Below are 19521 nucleotides of genomic sequence, written 5' to 3'. Positions count from 1 at the left end.
GCAGGTGTGCAGAGGGAACAGAGCAGGCAGGCAAACAGACAGGCGCACCGGGTGCCTGTGAGGTCAGGGGCTAGGTGGAGTGTTAGCAGGAACGACACCTGACAGCAACTGGGTGGATGCGCCCTGGCAGTTCTGTACATTCATGTCAGTACTGATAAAAGTCAGCACCTGCTGAGCAGGAGAAACTACAGTGCGGGTGCCGTGGGGTCCTCCATACAGGACAAGGAGAGGAGGATGAGAACACTTCCTTCCTGCCTGTCCTTCTCTGTCCCTCCAATGCTCACTGAGCAGACAAGTCAGGACAGCTGTGATGGGCGTTGGTTGGGCAGGGGTGAAGGTGCCAACCTTGTCAATGCCAGAGGTGGGAGCAAAAGCTGCACGGCAGTTCCTGATTTGGGCTTGGAAAACGAAACCTGGATGCCTCACTGGGTTGTGTAACAGCCAAGGGCAAACGGAAGTCTACAGAACTTTCTCTGTTTCCGTAAATGTAGCTGGACGAGTACATGTGTTTGACCGGGGGGAGCAAAACAAGTTGCAGAGGTGGAATCTTTTTAATTGCTCAATATGGAAGAGTTAACAAACATAGATAGAGACGCCAAAACTGAGGCAAATATGTCTTTGGTAAATTAAACTGGCTTCAGCATGCCCTGACAAGTCCAAACCTGTCCCAACATATCCCCCTTCTAAACGAATACCCTCACCTGAGTCACCTGGGTTAGCATGTCAGAGTTTGATGTTATCAAGTAACATGTCCAAAAAAATTCAATTGGAAATTGTGAATGTTTGAGTTTGTCCTCACATCTGTGTCTAAATCTTGGATGTTAGCTTGTTGTATTTGTAGATGGATTAACCTGTAGTGATGCTTGTACAGTGTCCAATGTGTGGCTGATAAAAAGCCTGACACTGCCACCTAGTGTTCACACACTGGTACAGACAGGGAACCCCCTTTGTGTGCAGCTGCCCTAGTGTCCTGTGTATTCCTAATGCAGCCAAAAACTCAAATTAAAGCTGAGGACTTTTGAGTAAAAGCAGTCAAAGTACTGTTTTATTTCTGTTGCATGCTTCTCCTGGATGTCTCCGTGTTGCAGAACAGCCCACCTCACTCCTCCCTACTTTCCCTGAAAAAGAGCTGACCTGCAACTTTCCCCCAAATCCAGAACAAAACGGAAGCAATTGTCCAACGGGAGGGGTTGTTTTCCCCAAACTTTGCATTTCTAAATGACTGAAAATTGAGGCCTCAGCTCGCACACACTTGTTGCCGTAAGCAAAAACAAACTTAGCACGTCACTGTGGTAATGGCTTGTGGAAAAACGTCACCTTCAGGAGTGGGGTGTGGAGGAAGGGAGGAGGTGGTACCGTGTGTGTGTGTGTGTGTGTGTGTGTGTGTGTGTGTGTGTGTGTGTGTGTGTGTGTGTGTGGTGGGTGAGGGGGTTGGTGGGGCAGGCAAACCTGGACGCATGTGCTGCAAATTAAACTTTGGTGGTAGGCAGCCCCTTGTGTTGGAAGGAAGAGAAAAGAGTGCGGGTGTTTCTGCATGGCTGCAGACTGCTGCACCTTTGGGGGCTGGCTGACCTGGGTGCGAATGGAGGGAGGAAAGACAGGAGGCTGCGATGAACACTTGCTCCTTTTCTCTCCCTCCTTCGCTCTTTTGCCCTATCGGTAGCTCCCTGGGGGACCCTTGCACGCACCTCTAAGCGGCCTCTGTATATTCACTCCCCATGTGTGGGTCTTCAATCGCTCTGCCCTCAAACAGGGCCTCTTTCCCCTCTCCATGTGTTTGAGGCCCTCCATTTCTCTGCTTGCAGCCACTGCTTGGTTTCTCTCTGAGACTGAGACCTCAATCAGACTGAAATAAGCACAAAGATTCATTTTAACAGGAGGATGCTTTTTTTCTTCTCTAATATGTTCTCTTGATTCATAAAATACATGCAAGCAGAGGGAGTTTTCTCATTTTAGTCACCTCCTTGACTGAAAAATTAACTGGCAGGAAAAGGCAGTCTAACAGATAAACTTTCTTGCTCTTAAATACTTCCCAGATCTGTCCTCTCTCCAAATACAGCAAGCACTCCTTCCTGTCATTGCAAAAACACATCCCATTTTGACACAGATTTGGAGTTTATTCACACATCACATACTACAGTGGGTAATGTATTCAAGAAACATTGAACAGCGCTGCCACATATGACACAGGAACAAAAAAATTAAACAAACCAAAGAGAGACACTGAACCCTTTCTTCGCCGTTATATAAAAATAGTGTTGCTACAAAAGTATAAATTAGGCTTACTAATAAGACAACTCAGATCTGAAGCTACACAGGAATCTGCTGCCAAAGTGCGATAAAAAAGACAAAAAACAAAGAAGAGAATCAAACACATTTTTTGCATTTTTAGCAGAGTATAAAAAGGAAGTAATGCCTGTAAAGTAGGATGAAAGCAACACTAGTTTCTTAACCTGAATTGATAATGCAGACTATAATCCATAGTTAAAACAGAACAGATCTCCATGTTAGCATTCTTATACCATATTTTACAATTATTATCTGAATAAGTTAAAATCCTGGAACAAAATAAACCTTACAGCTGAGTTATAACAGTATCTAAGTTGAGTTTTCTATTATATCAAAACCTTTTTTGAAATGCTACTGTAGAAAAGAGAGGTATAATGTTATTGGTGTTCCCTACGGTATCTCTGAAATGAAGGCTCCCCCTTGTGGCATAAAAACAGCAGTTCTCCTGTATTTACAGAAAGCTTCCTCTGAAAATGGATGATGTCAACCCAGAAACACCAAACCCATGATCAGCGTCGCTACTCCCACCTGGAGGGGGTTCAGATCCAGCCCCGGGTTGCTTATCTGACTCCTGATAAAGAGTGCTTTGAAGGTAACTCATAAACCAGTGTTTCTCATTAGGTATAACTGAATCATGTTGACTCTAACTTTATATATCAGTAATCTTATTAAAAGCATGCATATCTTAGATATAATCTCAGTAAATCAAGGAAAAAAAACAAACGCTATTTCTGAGTAGAATTAGGTTGACATCATTGTGTCAACAATGGCGTTTTGTCCCAGAGTATATTCTATTTAAAATACTTATTTAAAAACTGTAAGAAAAATCCCTTCATCAGTTCAATTGAGCATCTCTGCTTAAACCAAAAACCAATGTACAGTATTTTGACTATATTTGACTAAAGCTAGAATTTGAATCAACAGCTGATTTTCCAATCTTTAAACAACAACAATACCTTCTGAGTACTGAGGTAAAACATTGGATTGGTGCTCTAAAACAAATCAAATTTAAAATATCATTTACAGCAATTTTCTGATTGTACCAAAATATAGATGTGTGACATACATAAGTTTGAAACAGCAGTAGACAGATTGATTTCAGGTACGCAAAAATCAGCACATTGATGACGCGTCTTTCCTCCCTCGCCGTACAGAGACATAACAGATGAACAGTTCGAACCTCGATAAACAATTGTGTTTCCATTCAGAACCTTGGAGTGAAAAAGAACAATCAGACATGGAAGAGTAACTGAACACGCTCTGAAAAGCTTGTCTCTGCTGACCTCCAGTGGTTGAACTTCTAACCTGGCTGCAGTGATGTGCAGGTAGACTCTGTGACATCACCACTGGGAGTAAGTAAAGCGAGTACGTTTCTGAGCACAGAGGTGAAACTGTTCCTCACAGCCTGGTGTCGATTTACTCATTACGAAGAGACAAGCTTTTAAGAACACTAAACAAAAACTGTTAATGGAGGTAAGGAGATTCTTAAGCATTGTAGACCTTTTAAAAGCAGACTGACGTCATGTTGACACAGAAGATCAACTTAAAAGATTCTCATTTTACTGAGCACATAATCTGTTCTTGGCTTTTCGCGGTATTCCTTTCCCTCAGATGCCCTTTAATGTCCCATGTGCAGTGTACTGACTTGCTACTTCCTGTGTCCTTAACAGTAAACCGTCCCTGCAGCTCATTTGTGTTCCCACTGGCCGACAAAGCACATCTGCAAGGTCGAAGATACAACAGTGAACTTTCGCTTTTTCCTTGCTGCTGTTTCCAAGTGCTTGCTTGTTGTGGTGTAATGTTTGGCTTTATAAATAATATAACAAACCAGGAGGGTGTACCATGAAGTGAGGTCAACATAACTAGGCTTTCTTCAAGTAAACTGGCTTGATAAAACTTAAAGCCCCAGTTAGAGAGATCAGGTATCACATAGCTTGTTATGAACTGTCTCTGTGAACTCAGGCTTTTCTGCCTTAGGCTCTGTGTGCGTCAGTTACTTATCAAAAGGTACAATCACAAGCAATTTGCTTAGTCAGACTGATATGACACTATGAAACATGTAAGAGTTATTGTGTGGTTACAAATGACACTGATGCTGCTGCAGATATGAAAAGAGAGATGCAGCAGGAAGTTATCATGCTCATTTGTAAGTCTACGAGTTTTCACTCCTGCTGCCTCAAGTTTATCTATAATAAAATAACTACTGAACTTTAACAAAGACGCACATCATTTCAGAAGCAGGCTGTGGTTACCTTCGGAAAGATATGTGGAAATAAATTCAGTATTTTAATTAACTGGTTTTATTTGATGTGTGATAAATAGGCTACCTAAAGATTTTTTAAAATCATATTATCTGCTTTTTCACTGCAAAACCAGCAGGCCTTTCAGAGCAAGCATAAAAATGCAATCAAGCTTCCTTAGATGCTCTGATCGGTCTTTATGGATCACCTGCTGTAATCCAAAGTTTTCATTTTAACGGAAGCAAAACTCAAGAGGTAAGGGAGTATACGAATATATTCAGCAGTAACTTCTGATGCACGTACAGTGTTTGTTACTTTAACAGCTCGGCTTCAATCTGTGGATTTATTGACGTTAAGTATAGTTCCATAATTTCTACCACAAGCTGAGGATCTATAATGTCATTGGAAGGCATCAGCAGGCATTAACCAATGAAAAAACAGCACTTTTAAAGCCCATTTAAAGCAACCAACTTAAACGACAGACAGCTTTGTGACACTGGAACTAAGGCTCAAGAGACACGGCTCACCCTCCGAGGTACACCCCCCTGCTCCATGTGTAAAGTGTATGATGTGACTTTGTTGTGTTTTTTGCGCTACATAAATAATAAGTGATGTATTGATTACCCATAGTTCTGGACACCTGAAACTGTCCATCACAGACTGAAACCTGGACTGAAGAGGAGACTGAGGCAGTATACTGAGTTGTCCTGGGACCTAAATCTGAGAAACATGTCACATGATCATGATATGTTTTTTTTGAGAATGACATAAAGTGTAGAATGCTTCGATTGGTTCTTGTGCTTGAGTGATTTCATTGTAGCAATATTTCCTGACCTGTTGTGTTAACCAGCAGATGAGTCCAAAAAAACAACAAAAAAAAACAGCACATGTTGCGTTAACTCAGAATAATGCACTAGTTCAATACCACAGGTGTCCATATCTACATTTGACCACTAGAGGGCACTATTTCCAACCATCAATCAGAAGTCCCTTTGTTTCTACAGGAGTGAAAAAGACACAAATAAATACACGTTTTTAGAAAAAGATGGAGAAAAGAAGGCCATTAACGATAATAAAAAGGCATGAGGTTGGCTCTGATTGAAGGATCTAAGGTGATCACATGACCTAGGAGACTTAAGGCCCAAAAACAGAGATGACAAACTAGTACTTTACTGATTAGTACCAAAGGCAACAAACTCATTTACAGTATAACTTCCATTCATCCAAGTCATTTGTCGGAGGTATCGTCTCGTGTAAATGTATACTACAATCCATAAAAAAATAAATAACTCCACTTCACTTTATGCGTGTTGACTTCAGAGAATGTACTGGCAGAATTTGCTTCATCCTGATAAAACAATAATCCCTCAGTGATGCGTTTGTGTGGGGTTTTTTTGTTTCCTTGTTTGTTGCAAATGGCACTAACTGAGTTCGGGGTGGAACGTCTCGCAAAAGTCTTGGTTCAGTTCATACCTCAGCTTTGAGGTCACAGTTAGGTGTGTTTTTCAGTACAGTGAGGAATAAAGAGTTGTGGGTGCCGGCTAGGGTGCACTCATTCCTGAGAAAATACCATTCATTTCACAAACAGAGAAAATAATTGAGCTTTAGTGATGACCTGTAAGGAGCGTTGTGAACAGTCGTTTGTAGTAGATCAAGTTGGAAAATATGCCCAAGGAGAAAGCTTATTGCCTAGAAAATGGATAGTTGTAGCTTACGTGAGGAAGACGATGTATATATTAGAATGAAGTCTTTACTAATGAAGCTTCGAAAAACAAAAAATAAACAGCACAGCAAAGCATGCACAGTGGGAGACCGCACAAGGATTCAAGTCATTATGAAATAAATCCTTGTTTATAAGCTTAACAAACTGATAAATAATACTATTACTGCTGTTTTTGTGAGGGGGAGGCAAAGGAAAAAAAACATTGATGCAACCTAAAGGGGACTGCATGTGATGTTGTGATATTCCTGAATTATCACCAGACCGGACAATGCGGCCTCTAGGTGCCATTAATGTGTACTTAGCGATATTGAAGCTGGGTTGTACCATCAAACATTAAAGGACCATGTTTGATTTAGTTATCCAGTATGATAATCTATTTCCTGTCAAGAGCAGAAATGCTGCAATATGATGTTGCCCTCTTTGTAAATGTGAACAATAGAGATACACCAGTGTATCATCTGCGTATTGGTATAGTCTGAAACATGCTGTTGACAGAACTCTGCCAATTGGCAAATACTTTGGCATTCACTGATTGTAGCAGCTGATTTATCTGTTGCGTTGCATCAATTTAATGAGGCCCATATTTCAACTTTCTGTAAGGTTTTTTCCTTTTGATAACAACTTTCACATTTGGAGTGAAATGAAAGCCCTATAATGTACATAATTATTATTATCATTTTGTTTGTTTTTGTGGGGATTTTACTGCATTTCTAATGATTTCCTTTCATTGTAGAACAACTATCAGCATTATTTTTTTAAAAAGAAGCTGTTTGAGAACCACTTCTTTTGGTCTGACTGTATATTGTAGTGAGACAGTTCTTGTAACTACACCAGTGTTTTTTTTTTCTTTTGTACTCCCGACATGTTTCAACTACAAACTTCAAACAGTCTTCCTCAGTAGGGTGTGGTCGTCCTGCCAGTTCAGGTGGGACAACCAAACCTCTATAGTCTATAGAACAGTCGACAGACACATCACAGCAACATCACGTGACTCAAGTTTGTAGTTGAAACATGTCAAGGTAAAAAAGAAACTGGTCCAGTCACTTCTTGGTTAGTTTGTGATTTTACAGCATCCAAAGAGGTGTTTGAAGCAGTTTTCACCTAAAACTTATCTTACTTTTGATGAAAGTAAGGCTAAAATTGAAGATTGTTTTGTTTATTTGTATGATTGTATTTACGCTTAATCGAAGTGTATAGTAACGTTTGCTTTGAGAAGATAAATTTGAGTCTGAAGCCCAGATGAGGGAATAAATATTAAAAAAATTAAGCAACAAGAGCTGAATTGGTTTCAGAATTGGCTAAATAATTATTTAAGAGCTGTATCTGTATCAACCCTCATTCTCTCTCATCGGTGCATCTCTACTTAACAACAAATTGTTAGAAGAAAAATCAACCTACAGCTTCATGTTTGTTTTCAATCTGACTTCATGTTACTGGCCCTTCTGTGCAAATCTAGCTGTCTGATTTGCATATCTAGCAGCTAAAGACCCTTTTAAGTTCAGTTCAGACAGAAAGATGCTATTGGGTGAGTTTTTTTTCCACAATTTTTAAAACATAAACAAAAAAGGGAAACATCATATTATCATTAATCTTTTATCAGCTGCTTTGAATGAAAAATGCATGCAGAGCAGCGCATGCAAATGATGCACAGCTACATATTTAGGCCACTGAAGCAAGCATCAAGTTGGATGCAATGATTTTTTCCTGTGAATGTGTTGAAAAGATGTGATAGTGGTACTTGTGTGAGTAAATTATAAACCTGGTTTAGTTCATTGTCAGAGGTGCATTGGCAGTGAGGATTCACCACTTGAATTTTTTTGTCATACACCACCTCAAACAATAACTCCCTGACTTACTGTATCCTGCAGAACTCACTGCTATATGTCTTGATTTAATCTGGCAGGATTGTTTTCAGAGGTTTATGACAGCAGGTTCAAGCAGTGAAAGCTGACTTTACCTGAATATGTTGCCATCCAGAGAGAATAACAGCATTAGAGCCTTTAGGCTGGAGTAATTCAAACTACTGGCTGTGATATGACTGAAACTGATCCTGCTTATGTGTGCATCCCAAACTGTGGGAGGCATACAAAACAGGACATTTTGAGATCAAGCGTTCCACCCCTACTTTGTTCCACATTTCTTAACGACAGTCCTTTCTCCGTATTAAATATGGAATAAGCCGTGTTGTTTTATGGATAATTGAGACCTGTACAATGCGATTTTCCTGTAAGTATTTGTCTCGAGAAGAATATAAGTTTCCAAACACGTTTAAGTTTACAGTAAGTCTAACCCTAAAGTATATAAATAATAGTCTTCAGTCATTGGTTGGAGGTGAAGGTTTGGTTGGTTAGGGTTGGTTTTTCTAGCCCATGTTGGAGCGCAGGAAAATAAGTTTGTTCATCTCTTCTGCCGTCACCTGCTGCCTCCTCTTCATCGCCAGGCTCTGCTCACACACAGTCACGCACTCGCTGCGGATGCCCACAGCGGGCACGGCGAGCAGCCACAGAGCCAGGCGAGACAACTTGGGGAACTTGTCCCCCACCGCTGAGCTCCAGTACTGGAAGAGGTCAGGTGTGCCTTGGAGGAGAGGTTCAGCCAGGTATTGAAAAATCTCTTGTCTGACTTGGTTTGAACTATCGCCGTTACCAGACACGGGGCAGGATGAAGCACTTCCCCTCACGATACTGCCGTTGTTTCCCGCTCCCTCTATGCGGCTGATTTTGGGGGTCGGTGGGCCGTCGGTGTCCCGCTCTTCGCCGCCTGAGCCTCCACCACCGGACAATCCTCCATCTCTGTTCTCTGCAGCCATTTCACAAGCACGGGAAATGATGTCTTCATGCTGGTAGGCCGGCACTGTACGCAGCTTGAGTTGTGGGTCCAGCACCATGGCGACCTGATGGGCTCGCTCAACCTAGGAACAGAAAAACATCTCAATCGCATTTATTTAATATCAGGGGTTTCTTCACTAAACCTGGGTATCAAATGACAGATCTGTAATCTTATTTGCTAGCTTTCAAATAATAATTGATTTAATATTTATATTATCATTACTAGGCTTTACTATTTATTTAGGTAAAGCTCTTGTACAGCAGTATTTATTTAAATAAATAAATTACATTTAATAGATTTACTTATTTATTTAAAAAAATGTTTGGTAACAATGTTTTTGTTTGTTTGATAATTACTAAAAAAAATAAAAATCCCTATTCCAACCCAAACGCCTTCCACAAATGTATACATTTAAGAGAAAATGTATCATTTTGATGGCAAATTGCAGAAACTTCATGCTAACAATGTCAGCTAGGTACCTTGAAATTCTCCTTAAGTGCTTCCAGGAAGTAGTGGCAGAGTTTGCTAGCTGTGCCGGTCCCAGCCTCTCCAGCCTTTGACGTGAAAAACTTCTCCAGGCGTAGGTAGACGGGCAGCACCTGCTGTAAGGTTGGTCTCCTCTGGCTGCTCAGCTCCAGAGCTGCCAGACGCAGAGGAGACAGCAGACAAGCCAGCGTACCCAGCAGATGCTTGTTGAGACCTTGCAGGAGAGGAGCCGTGGACTTACTGCGTCCGTACGCTTCACAAATGTGCTCAAAGTGGGCGTGAACCTGCAGGAGAGCTTCAGCCATACGATCCCAGCATGGTGGGGTGGGGCATTGTGCGGGGCTGCCCTGTGCACCATCCTCTGTTGTGCTTGCGGACATGTTGAACTGTTCCTCGCGAAGGGCCAGCGAGGAGGAGGTGGCGATGTCTCTGCATGTGGAGAGAAGCTCGGCTAGTTCGTGAAGACCTCGAGCCTGGAGGCTGCGCTTCCCGAGAACGGCCTGGACGACGGCACCGAGCGAACACCCTGCACATCTTAAGCATATCCTGCCTCGACCGCAGCTAAGAGGCGACCCCGCAAATCCCGCCGCCCACACTCTTGGCTCGGAGACGTACACAGTGCGGATGTCTGACATGACAAACTCCGACAGCACATTCTGCACCCAGTGGTGAACCTGCTCGGGCCCCTCTCTCGTCTCAGCCTCCCTCACACCGAGCACGTAGCGCTTCAGTCTGGACCCCTCTACCTGGTAGGCTGTGAGCACGTAGCACGCATCTGGACCTGAGGTCTGGGAGTGGCAGGTGACAGCAATGCCCAGAGAAGCGTTGGAGCCCAGAGCACACGTGACTTTGACTTTGACTTGGTTGTACATGCGGGGCAGCTGGCGCAGCGCTAAGGTGCTCATGCTGCCGAATGCATCGCGGGTGGAGTAGGCTCCATGACGGGCGCCTGTATCCACCAGGGTCTGCGCCAACTTCAGGAAGTCCTTGCTGTTGAGCACGTTGAGCATGCTCAGGTCTGAGCACATTACCCGTAAGAGACGCTCGGCCACCTGCTGTCGCTCCTTCTCAGGTAGACCGTTATTCTCTGAATGGAGATGAGGACAGTTTCAGATATCACTTCAGCGGATCAGTTGCTGTATTATTCATGTATTGATATTTGAAAACCAGGCTTACGGCTGATGGTGTGATTTCTCTGGGTGATACTTTGAGGTTGGATTTGTAGTTTAACTGAGGGATGGGCCGGGGCCGGGGCCGGGGCCGGGGCCTGAGTCTGAGTCTGAGAACCTCTCCACAGTGGCTCGTGAGGACCAGAGACAGAGGAGGTTTTAGGAGAGTCGCCTTTGGTGTGGTTCTCATTGTCAGCTGAGGAGATACAGAGTGAGACAGAGAGAGGGAGAGAGGGGCGAAAGATTTGGACGGTTTAATAGAAAAAGAATGTGTTAAGTAAAGAAAATCTAAAGAATGAATCAAGAGCAGAGACAAACCAACTCACTACTTTACCTGCCTGAATCAGCTCTTAATAAATAGTATGTTTAAAACTAACAAGTTCACAGGAAATGTTTGAACAGGATTGTTACCTTATCTAGCAGGGTTTGTCATTAAACAAAGGCAGTTTAGAGCAAATGTTTGACAGCTACAACTTGTTTATGTGCTGTGGTCTGAATACCCGCATCCTAAGACTCCTAGGTGATGACTGTGAGATTCTAGAGGATACATTAGAGGATCACAAACTGCACTCAACTTATTTTTCAAGTACAATTTCAAACATTTTATGTTAACACCTCCTTAGAGAAGGGTCTGCTCACTCTCCTTGTTGTGATGTCGTCTTTTTTGTTGTTGTTTCTGATCTAAATTTGTCATGACTTTCAGCTATGGTTGCATTAAATTGGAATTGGTGCGTTTCTTTTTGCATTTCGTTGCTAACTAATGACTTGATTACACAATCACGTGATGATACACCCACTGTATGTATGTTTTAAGATTACATGTATGATGCACTGAGGAAAAAATGTATGCAGCAGCCTCAGAACCAGATCTGCAACAACCATCACTGTACTTTTTAAATTCCTGAGACTCTACATATGTGTGCTGCGTGATATTAAGTAGATGCCTATATCTCAGTTGGCAGTTAACTAAACTGGAAAGACTTTGACATGCATTGCAGCCACCCCTTGGTGTGTTCACATTCTGCATTAGTCCCTGTATTAATCTCCTGCTGAGCTTAACATGCAGTAGTAGTCGTGGACTCACCAGCGTGGGACTGCATGTGCTCCAGCAGGTTGTTATAGAACTGGAACTGGATGCCACAGGCACCACAAGTGTAGGGTTCTAAAAGATCACAGGGCCCAGAAGAGTGTTGACTCTTTGTCAGAGCAGAAAATGTATACATCTGCTGGCATCTATTATCCCGGAATCTATGTAGCTATATCAGCAGCTCTGAAAGTCACTTTCACCAATTCCAGCGGTTTCTTGCTTCTGTGGTTTCTTAAATCGACTTGAATAAGCAGCAGAAGTTGTGATGCAGTTGTTGTGTTACTCTGCCGGAGATTGCAACCATGGCCTAGAGGCTTAAGGCACTAATGTGTCATAACAATTCTGGTATGAATCTAACACAGGGACTTTGTCACGTGTCCCTTTTTAAAATGTCCCCTGAATTGTTGTCAGTTTCTAACATACTCCCTCCAATAAAGATAAAAAAACACAAACAAACATTTTTGTCCACTTAAAGAAAACCTTATAATTAGTCTGCCTATGCTGAGATAGTATATATAATGCAGCTAAGTGTAGGACATCTGTATAACTGTGCATTAGAGAGGAAGTGTTACATTCATAAAAAGTAGGCATACCCAAAAAAAAGGGGGCAAATCGAGAAGGTAACAGCATGCATATTTTCTGTTTCGACAGGTAGGTGGGGTTGGTCTTACTTTGGGCTGTGGTGAAGGTGCTGGCCACCAGAGGGCTCGGAGTTCCTGAGGAAAAGGACAATGGTGGTTAGAACTGCAGGCACAGTGAACCTTTCTCTCTTGCTCTTTTCTCTCCTTTTTTTTCCCTTCAGCTTATACAGTTGTGTTGAAGAGAAGCATAAATCAAGAGTTTTTCCTTGATTTGGTGTCTCAGAAAGTTCCTTTTTAAATCTTCAATACATCTTTAAATATTTTTGACTCAACAAGCATTAAGGTTAGGTCTGAAGATAGTCACATCCTTAAGGTATTATTTTTAGTTTTTAGTCTTTCTGTGTGTGACTGGGGTTTGTTTGTCCAGGCCTGACAAAAAAAGGCAAATTCACGGCACACAATCATCAGATTGTGACTGAAATGAGGCGGCTCGCAGCACAGACACACGCTTCCTTCACCTCTAATCCCAGAAAACTTCAATGAGTATGAATGTCAAAGACAAGAGGAAACTTTAGTGAGGAAGACTTAAAGATTTTGGAACTTAAGCAGATTTTTTTTTTGCTCATGTAGGACAGAATAACTTACAGTACAAGGCTGCAGAAGGAAATGTGTTTTCAGGCTCTTTAATTGCGAGTCTATTTTTGGGTCACTGCTTTGATTTGTGGCAGCTGTTATCAGAGCCAAAGGTGATCCAACATGTTATTCAACAAGGTCTCCGTTTTCAGGGTCTGAGTATGGGCTGGAATAATAATAATAATGGAGCTCTCAGACTAGAGCTTTATATAGTGACAGTTGATGTAAGGTAGGTCACATAAACCTCTTTACATCCCTTACTCCCCCCTCCATCTCAATTTCCAGCCCGAGAAACTGAAAATACTTCTCACGCTCCGAGCACAAATGATACATTTCCTCACAAGTACACAAACATCCACATTAAGTAAGTGACTCAGTACTCACCGCTTGAGTTCTGCGAGCTGTTTGTGTCAACCAGGCTAGACTGAATTGCACTTTCCAGCTTCCGCCTGAATGGACTGTCTGCGAGTGGAAACACAGGAGAACAATCAGAGACGAGGCAGTGATAAACAATACTTACACTATATTCTGAATTCAAACTATGACCCCACACAACAGAGAAGAGGGAGCAAAGTCTGACACATGCAAGTTATTCATCTTAACTAGTTTGCGGCGTGCAAATCAATCCGGCTAACAGCCATGATAAAAGGATCCGACTGTTCGTATTACGTTTAAATATGGGTTTAATTCCTCCTCTTCATTCCATCTTTTTGACCCACTTCTACCATGTGAGTGTGCCACGCTTTAAATAGTTCTTTATGGCAGCGCTCTTCTTAGCAGAAAGATAGAGGGGGGGTGTCATGAACCACAAAATATAGAACCAGTTTGGGAGAAAAAATTATCCAGGACAGCTAGAAAGTTTTTATGAAGCAGTGCAGGGATACAAAAAATTGACTGTTGAATTATAATTTGTTAAATAGAATCAGAAAATATATGTTTGTATTTGATTTAACTTGATCAGTTACAAAAATAAGTATCTTATAAGTTGAATCATACTGGATGAAAATGTATTATTATTGAGACTTTGGGAATTTGTGTGTTTCCGAAAATAATGGACACTCAAGACAATCAAAAAGATTCATCACAAGAATTTAAATTTCTCAATGCGTTATCAGTAAAACTGTGCAGTTACTTTCCTCCAATGGTTAATAGTTTCCAGCAGGGTTGCCACAAATACAGCGACAAGGTGACCCAGAACCTTAAACTCAATCTCTTGTGGTTCACTTAAATCCTGTTTCCACTCGCTCAGTGTAACACACTTCACTCATACTGAGCTATGCTCTTATAAATTTCCAATACGCCCTAACAGCAGGTCTGGTATATTACTGTGGCGGTCCCTGCCCTCAAAGCTCTCTATGTCAGTGTCATTGTGAACCGACGGCTGCACTTCAGCAGCCATGAAGAGTGAAACCAGCGTTTTAAAAAGACGTTATTTAACAGTTCATGTTTATGATGTTTTCCTCTTTTATCTGCATCAATCTAAGCTCAATATTGTCCTGACTTCTTTCAAATAGAATCACAATTAGTCATGTTGACAACCTTGGTTAATTAGAAAGAACTCAAGTTCTACATCAAAAATGAGAGGTATAAAATATGATGTCTCAATGTAATAAAGGGCACTGAGCAGAGGGTAAAAAAACTCTGAAGGTGCATAATGTAGACGCTTTCTGTTCAAATTAGCAATCACCTCGAGCTGGTAGAACTACCTCTCTCTCTGTGTCTTAAGTATTTAGATTAAGAAGCATGTAAAACTTGCTTGCAGTAATAAAATGATCACCTGACCTACTGGAAAAATATTGGACAAAAGAAGCGGCCTTACTTTTTATCTTAGCAGCTGGGCTGTGGCCAAATTTACTCATATCAATGCTTCCACATTCAGGTATCCGTGATGCCTTCAAATCAAAGGAGCCTACATCAAAGACACATTCACAGAGTCAGTTCAATCTCAAAGCTTTGCCTTAGACCAGTGACTTCAGATATGAGAATACTGATTTTATCCTTACAGAGACATTGTAAACACAAAAACAAAATCCAAAGTGCTGATGTGTGTGTGTGCGATTGAATCTGAGTGCAAAGAAAATTTGTGAAGAGGGTTCTCCAGGAGTCTTACATTTTAGTATACCAGGTATTGCGGTTAACTGAGGCTCACCCATTGGCGTGTGCAGAGCAACATGCTCCTGGTACGGGTTGAAGTACTTGTACTGCTTCCCACAGTACTCGCAAACGTAGCTCCCTGTTTCTGTAGACAAGACACACCATCAAACCTGTGATTTCACATACATCTATGTTGCTATAATAACCTGTCATTTCAATTAAGATCCAATTTGTTGAATTAGTTGTGCGATAAAATGATTATTTGGTTAATAGTTTCTCATTTCATCAGGAAGAAGCAGAAAGGAGAGGTGGAGAGGAGGAAGGAGCTAGTGATTCTGATATTCTCCAAACTGATAACTCTGACAGTTTACGTTTAGCAGAAAAGGCAAGGTTCTCCCTGCAATAGTGCATAGACGTTCATGTTAACCCCCCAATCAATAGGAGTCATTAGTGCAGTGACAAGTGCAGGCTTCCCACCTGCGAACACTGCCAATTGCGTTTGAAGGGACACCCGCTGCCGTCGGAAGAACCCGCGCTCTCTGCACAGGTGGGCGAGTGCTTTTTCCCCTGCGAAGGAGGACTTTTGGACTCATGTTCTGAAACCTTTCCAGTGTGGAGTTAGCTCATATGCTTACTGTATGTTTTAGTTAAACGGATCATAACCATGACTTAGAGTCGCTCACGACTAACTGTGTCCAATGATCTGGAACAAAAAAAAGGTGACCTTGCTTGACTTAATCGGACACAGGTGGACTTCAGACCGCCCAGCTGTATGACATATACGAATAATCAAAGGGATGATGATGAAGGCAGCTACAACCTATTTTAGAATGTTAATACCAATCAAGCAAATAGAGTTTGAGTTAGAAGTCAATTGAAGTCAAAATATTTCCTTTAAAATAAAACAAAACAAGCATCAGAAAATAATGTGTGCAAATATCCCAATGTCATCATTTGTTCTGCTCTGCAATTATTTGCTTTTGTAATGAATATGTGTGTTACTAACTAAAGAAATGCATCAAACAGTCTTACTTGGTCCAATTTTCTGGTAGGGTTCAACAGGCTCCTCCTCTTTAAGGCCATCCACAGGTAACACTACCTGTTCGTATGGATCTGAGAGGGTCGGGACAGAGAGGGCGGAGAGAACAGGGTAGTTACTCTTCAGTGAAAACTGTCACGCATCTTAAAATAGGATGGAAAGTCTGAGAGAAAGAGCCCCGTAATAAAATGATCAGTTTTTATGAGAAATATATGCTCATTTTAAACCTGGGGGAACATCTCCTAAATAACTAGGTTCATTTGAAACAGGTTAGTACATGCCTGGGTATTAGAAAGGGTATTTCAAAGAAGATGAGTGGTGAACCTCCTTCTGCCTTTACCTAGGAGCCACTCTGTGAGAGACTGTGTGATCAAATAGTTCAACAATTTCCAAATAATGTCCCTCACTTGCAAAGAATTTTGGAAATTCCTCATCTACTGTACTTGATATTATTAAAAAATTCAAACAATCTGGAGAAATATCTGTACAAAAGGGACAAGGTTGAAAAACAATACTGGTGTCAGTTATCTCCGTGCCCTCAGGCAACACTGCATTAAAAACAGACATGGCTCTGAAGTAGGGCTGGGCGATATAGCCCAAGAATGAAATCCACAATTTTTTTACAAAAAACTAAATTTAAGATTTTAATCGATTTTGTGTATTTCTCCTGAAAAAAAGAAAACTACAAATGACTAACAAAAAGTTTTGATTTAATTTTATCAATAAAATTTGACAAAGGCAAACTGAATTTCCCCTTAAAGGTACAGTGTGCAGTACATAGTGACAGAACATACTTGGTAGGAATGGGAAACAATATTCATTGTACTGATATTCCTTTTTTCATGGTAAAAACTTGACAAATGGAGTATCATACTTATCATGCATCACAGGAACTTATTTTCATTAAAGGCCACTGTTGTTCCACAGGACAGGTGGGCAAGGAAGCGTTTCAGTCTAAAATCTGACTGTTTAGACATTGCTAAATATAAAAAATAAAATCGCCTGAAACCAAAAATGCGAATTAATCAACTAAATCGATTTATCGTACAGCCCTACTCTGAAGTGGAAGTCACTGCATAGGCTCAAAATGACCTCCAAGAGCCACTGTCTGAACACAGTTCGTTGCTGGATCCACAAATGCAGGTTAAAACCGTACCATTCATATACACATGATCCAGAAATGCCAGCAACTTCTCTGGATCTGAGCCCATTTAAGATGGACAGGGGCAAAGTGGCAAATCAAAACTTTACATTCTTTCTGGAAATCATGGACGCCATGTCCTCAGCTCTAAATAGGGGAGGGACCACTTGGCTTGTTATCAGCACACAATTCAAAAGCCACTTACAAAACGTACAAATCCCCATAATATCACAGAACGTATGGGGATTTATAAGTTTGTTTTTTTTGTTTTTGTTTTTTTATTCCATTTATTTGTAAAGGGACCATGTGCAATATTTAACGTAAATGTCACCATTTGATGCATTGTACCTAAGTTAGCTTAAAGCTAATTTACATCTGCAGTCCCTTGGCAGGTCACAATTAAAACATCACATTGTTAAAACGCTGGCTTGCACGCTTGCGCGCTTGCACGCTTGTACGCACGCACACACACGCGCATGCATGCACACACACACACACACACACACACACACACACACACACACACACACACACACAAACACAAACAAACAATCAAACAAACAATACTGTATATCAAGTTAAAAGTATCAAATCAGTGGTTGCAGTGTTGATTGTCCTTTAGCAGACTTTTCAGTTTGGTTTTGAAGCTGCTGAGAGATTCACAGTTCTTAATGTCCTCTGGTAAGGTGTTCCACTGAGTTGGGCTTTCACAGAAAAAGCTGACTGCCCAAAGGCACTACGGCGAAAGGGTACATTGCAATTTCTAAACGATGATATTCTTGTGGATTTAATGGAGTCCACTGAGCAAAAGTTGATAAACTGACGCAGTGGAGGCGGGGCCAAGCTATTTAAAATATTATACACAAGACACAAATTTGAAAACAATTTAAAATGCTGAAAGCTCAAAAGATGATGTTTCTCCAGTATCCTACAGGGGTGATATTGCATTGCATTTTTCATGGCTAGGATAGCTTACACATGGGAAGGCACCATTAATGCTGAATAATACATGTACAGTACATGTGCTGACACCCAGACAATGCTTTTTCAGAGAAGACCTTGCATATTTCAGCAAGACAATGCCAAACCACATTCAGCCTATATTACAAAAGCATGACTCTTTAGTAGAAGAGATCGGGTGCTAGACTGGCCTCCCTGCCTGCCTGCCTGCCTGCAGCGCTGACTTGTCACCCACTGAAAACATTTGGCGCAACATGAAACGAAAAATACAACAAATGAGGCTCCGAATGTTGAGAAGCCGAATACCTACAATATGAGGCAGTAATTGGACAACTTTTCACTTTCAAAACTCTTGAAACTTGTCTCGTCAGTTCCCAAATGTTTACAGTGTTGTTAAAAGAAGAGGTGATGCAACACATTGGTAAACATGCCCCTGTCCCAACTTTTTTGAAACAGGTTTCTGGTATCAAATTCAAAATGAGCATATATTTACAGAATGTTGTTAAAAAAAAGAAATGATGCAACAGGATGGTAAACAAGCCTATGTCGTGACTTTTTTGAAACATGTTGCTGGCATCAAATTTAAAGTAAAATATATATTTTTAGATTCGATATTTGTTGACAGTTGTCTTATGCGTCTCTTCAATTACACATAAGGGTTAAATGTTTTCAAACCATCAAGCTGTTATTATCAACATTTTACAGCATCTCAACTTTGTGGAACTGGGCTTATATAAATCATAATCCAGCAGCGACCTCGAAACTTGTTGTCATAATAACTATGTTCATTGTATTTATTAATCAGACTACTTTGTCAAACGTTGAATGAGGAAATTATATGTTACATTCACATAACAGGAGATCAAAAAACAGTCAAACACTTATGCTTGAAACACTTTAAGCCTCAATGTGCTTCATCTACATAAAAAAACAAGTTCAATATTTATTTCAAAGCACATCTATTTTCAGGAACCAAACATAAGGTAATATAAAAGTTAAACCACCAAAGCATTGATGTTTCCTGTCTTCTTCTAGTAGAGTATCCACTGTTAACTCACATGCTGATACTTCTTTTTCTTTCCCACTTATAACTTTGCCAGGAGTGACGTTTTGGTGTAGGAGAGTGGGCTTTATGTCACCCCATGTGATGTCAAATCCAGTCTGAACACTTAACGACAGACAGACTTAAGGCAAAGTTGTCCCTGAAACTTTCAAGCCAATAAAGCCTTCAAATTGAATTTATTGTTCCC

General features: G+C 41.1%; 1 protein-coding gene across 5 annotated transcripts in view; it reads right to left on the bottom strand.

The window, feature by feature from the left end:
- Positions 1–2096: 2096 nt before the first annotated feature.
- znf618 (zinc finger protein 618) overlaps positions 2097–19521 on the bottom strand; it is a 39875-nt gene continuing 22450 nt past the window's right edge. For 2 of the 5 annotated variants that reach the window (XM_034709164.1, XM_034709163.1), the window contains exons 6-15: positions 16164–16244; positions 15609–15698; positions 15148–15276; positions 14857–14946; positions 13422–13499; positions 12495–12539; positions 11821–11898; positions 10744–10932; positions 9561–10654; positions 2097–9163 (exon numbers count right to left, since the gene is read on the bottom strand). In XM_034709164.1, coding sequence (XP_034565055.1) covers positions 8615–9163; positions 9561–10654; positions 10744–10932; positions 11821–11898; positions 12495–12539; positions 13422–13499; positions 14857–14946; positions 15148–15276; positions 15609–15698; positions 16164–16244 — 2423 coding nt within the window. In that variant the 3' untranslated portion in view covers positions 2097–8614. The remainder of the gene's footprint in view (positions 9164–9560; positions 10655–10743; positions 10933–11820; positions 11899–12494; positions 12540–13421; positions 13500–14856; positions 14947–15147; positions 15277–15608; positions 15699–16163; positions 16245–19521) is intronic. The other 3 variants (XM_034709165.1, XM_034709166.1, XM_034709167.1) reach the window with 3 other exon arrangements.

This window comes from Notolabrus celidotus, chromosome 19 (assembly GCF_009762535.1).
Source record: "Notolabrus celidotus isolate fNotCel1 chromosome 19, fNotCel1.pri, whole genome shotgun sequence".
Lineage (NCBI taxonomy): Eukaryota > Metazoa > Chordata > Actinopteri > Labriformes > Labridae > Notolabrus > Notolabrus celidotus.
Note: the sequence above shows the minus strand (reverse complement) of the source record. Positions and strands in the feature narration are given on the sequence as shown.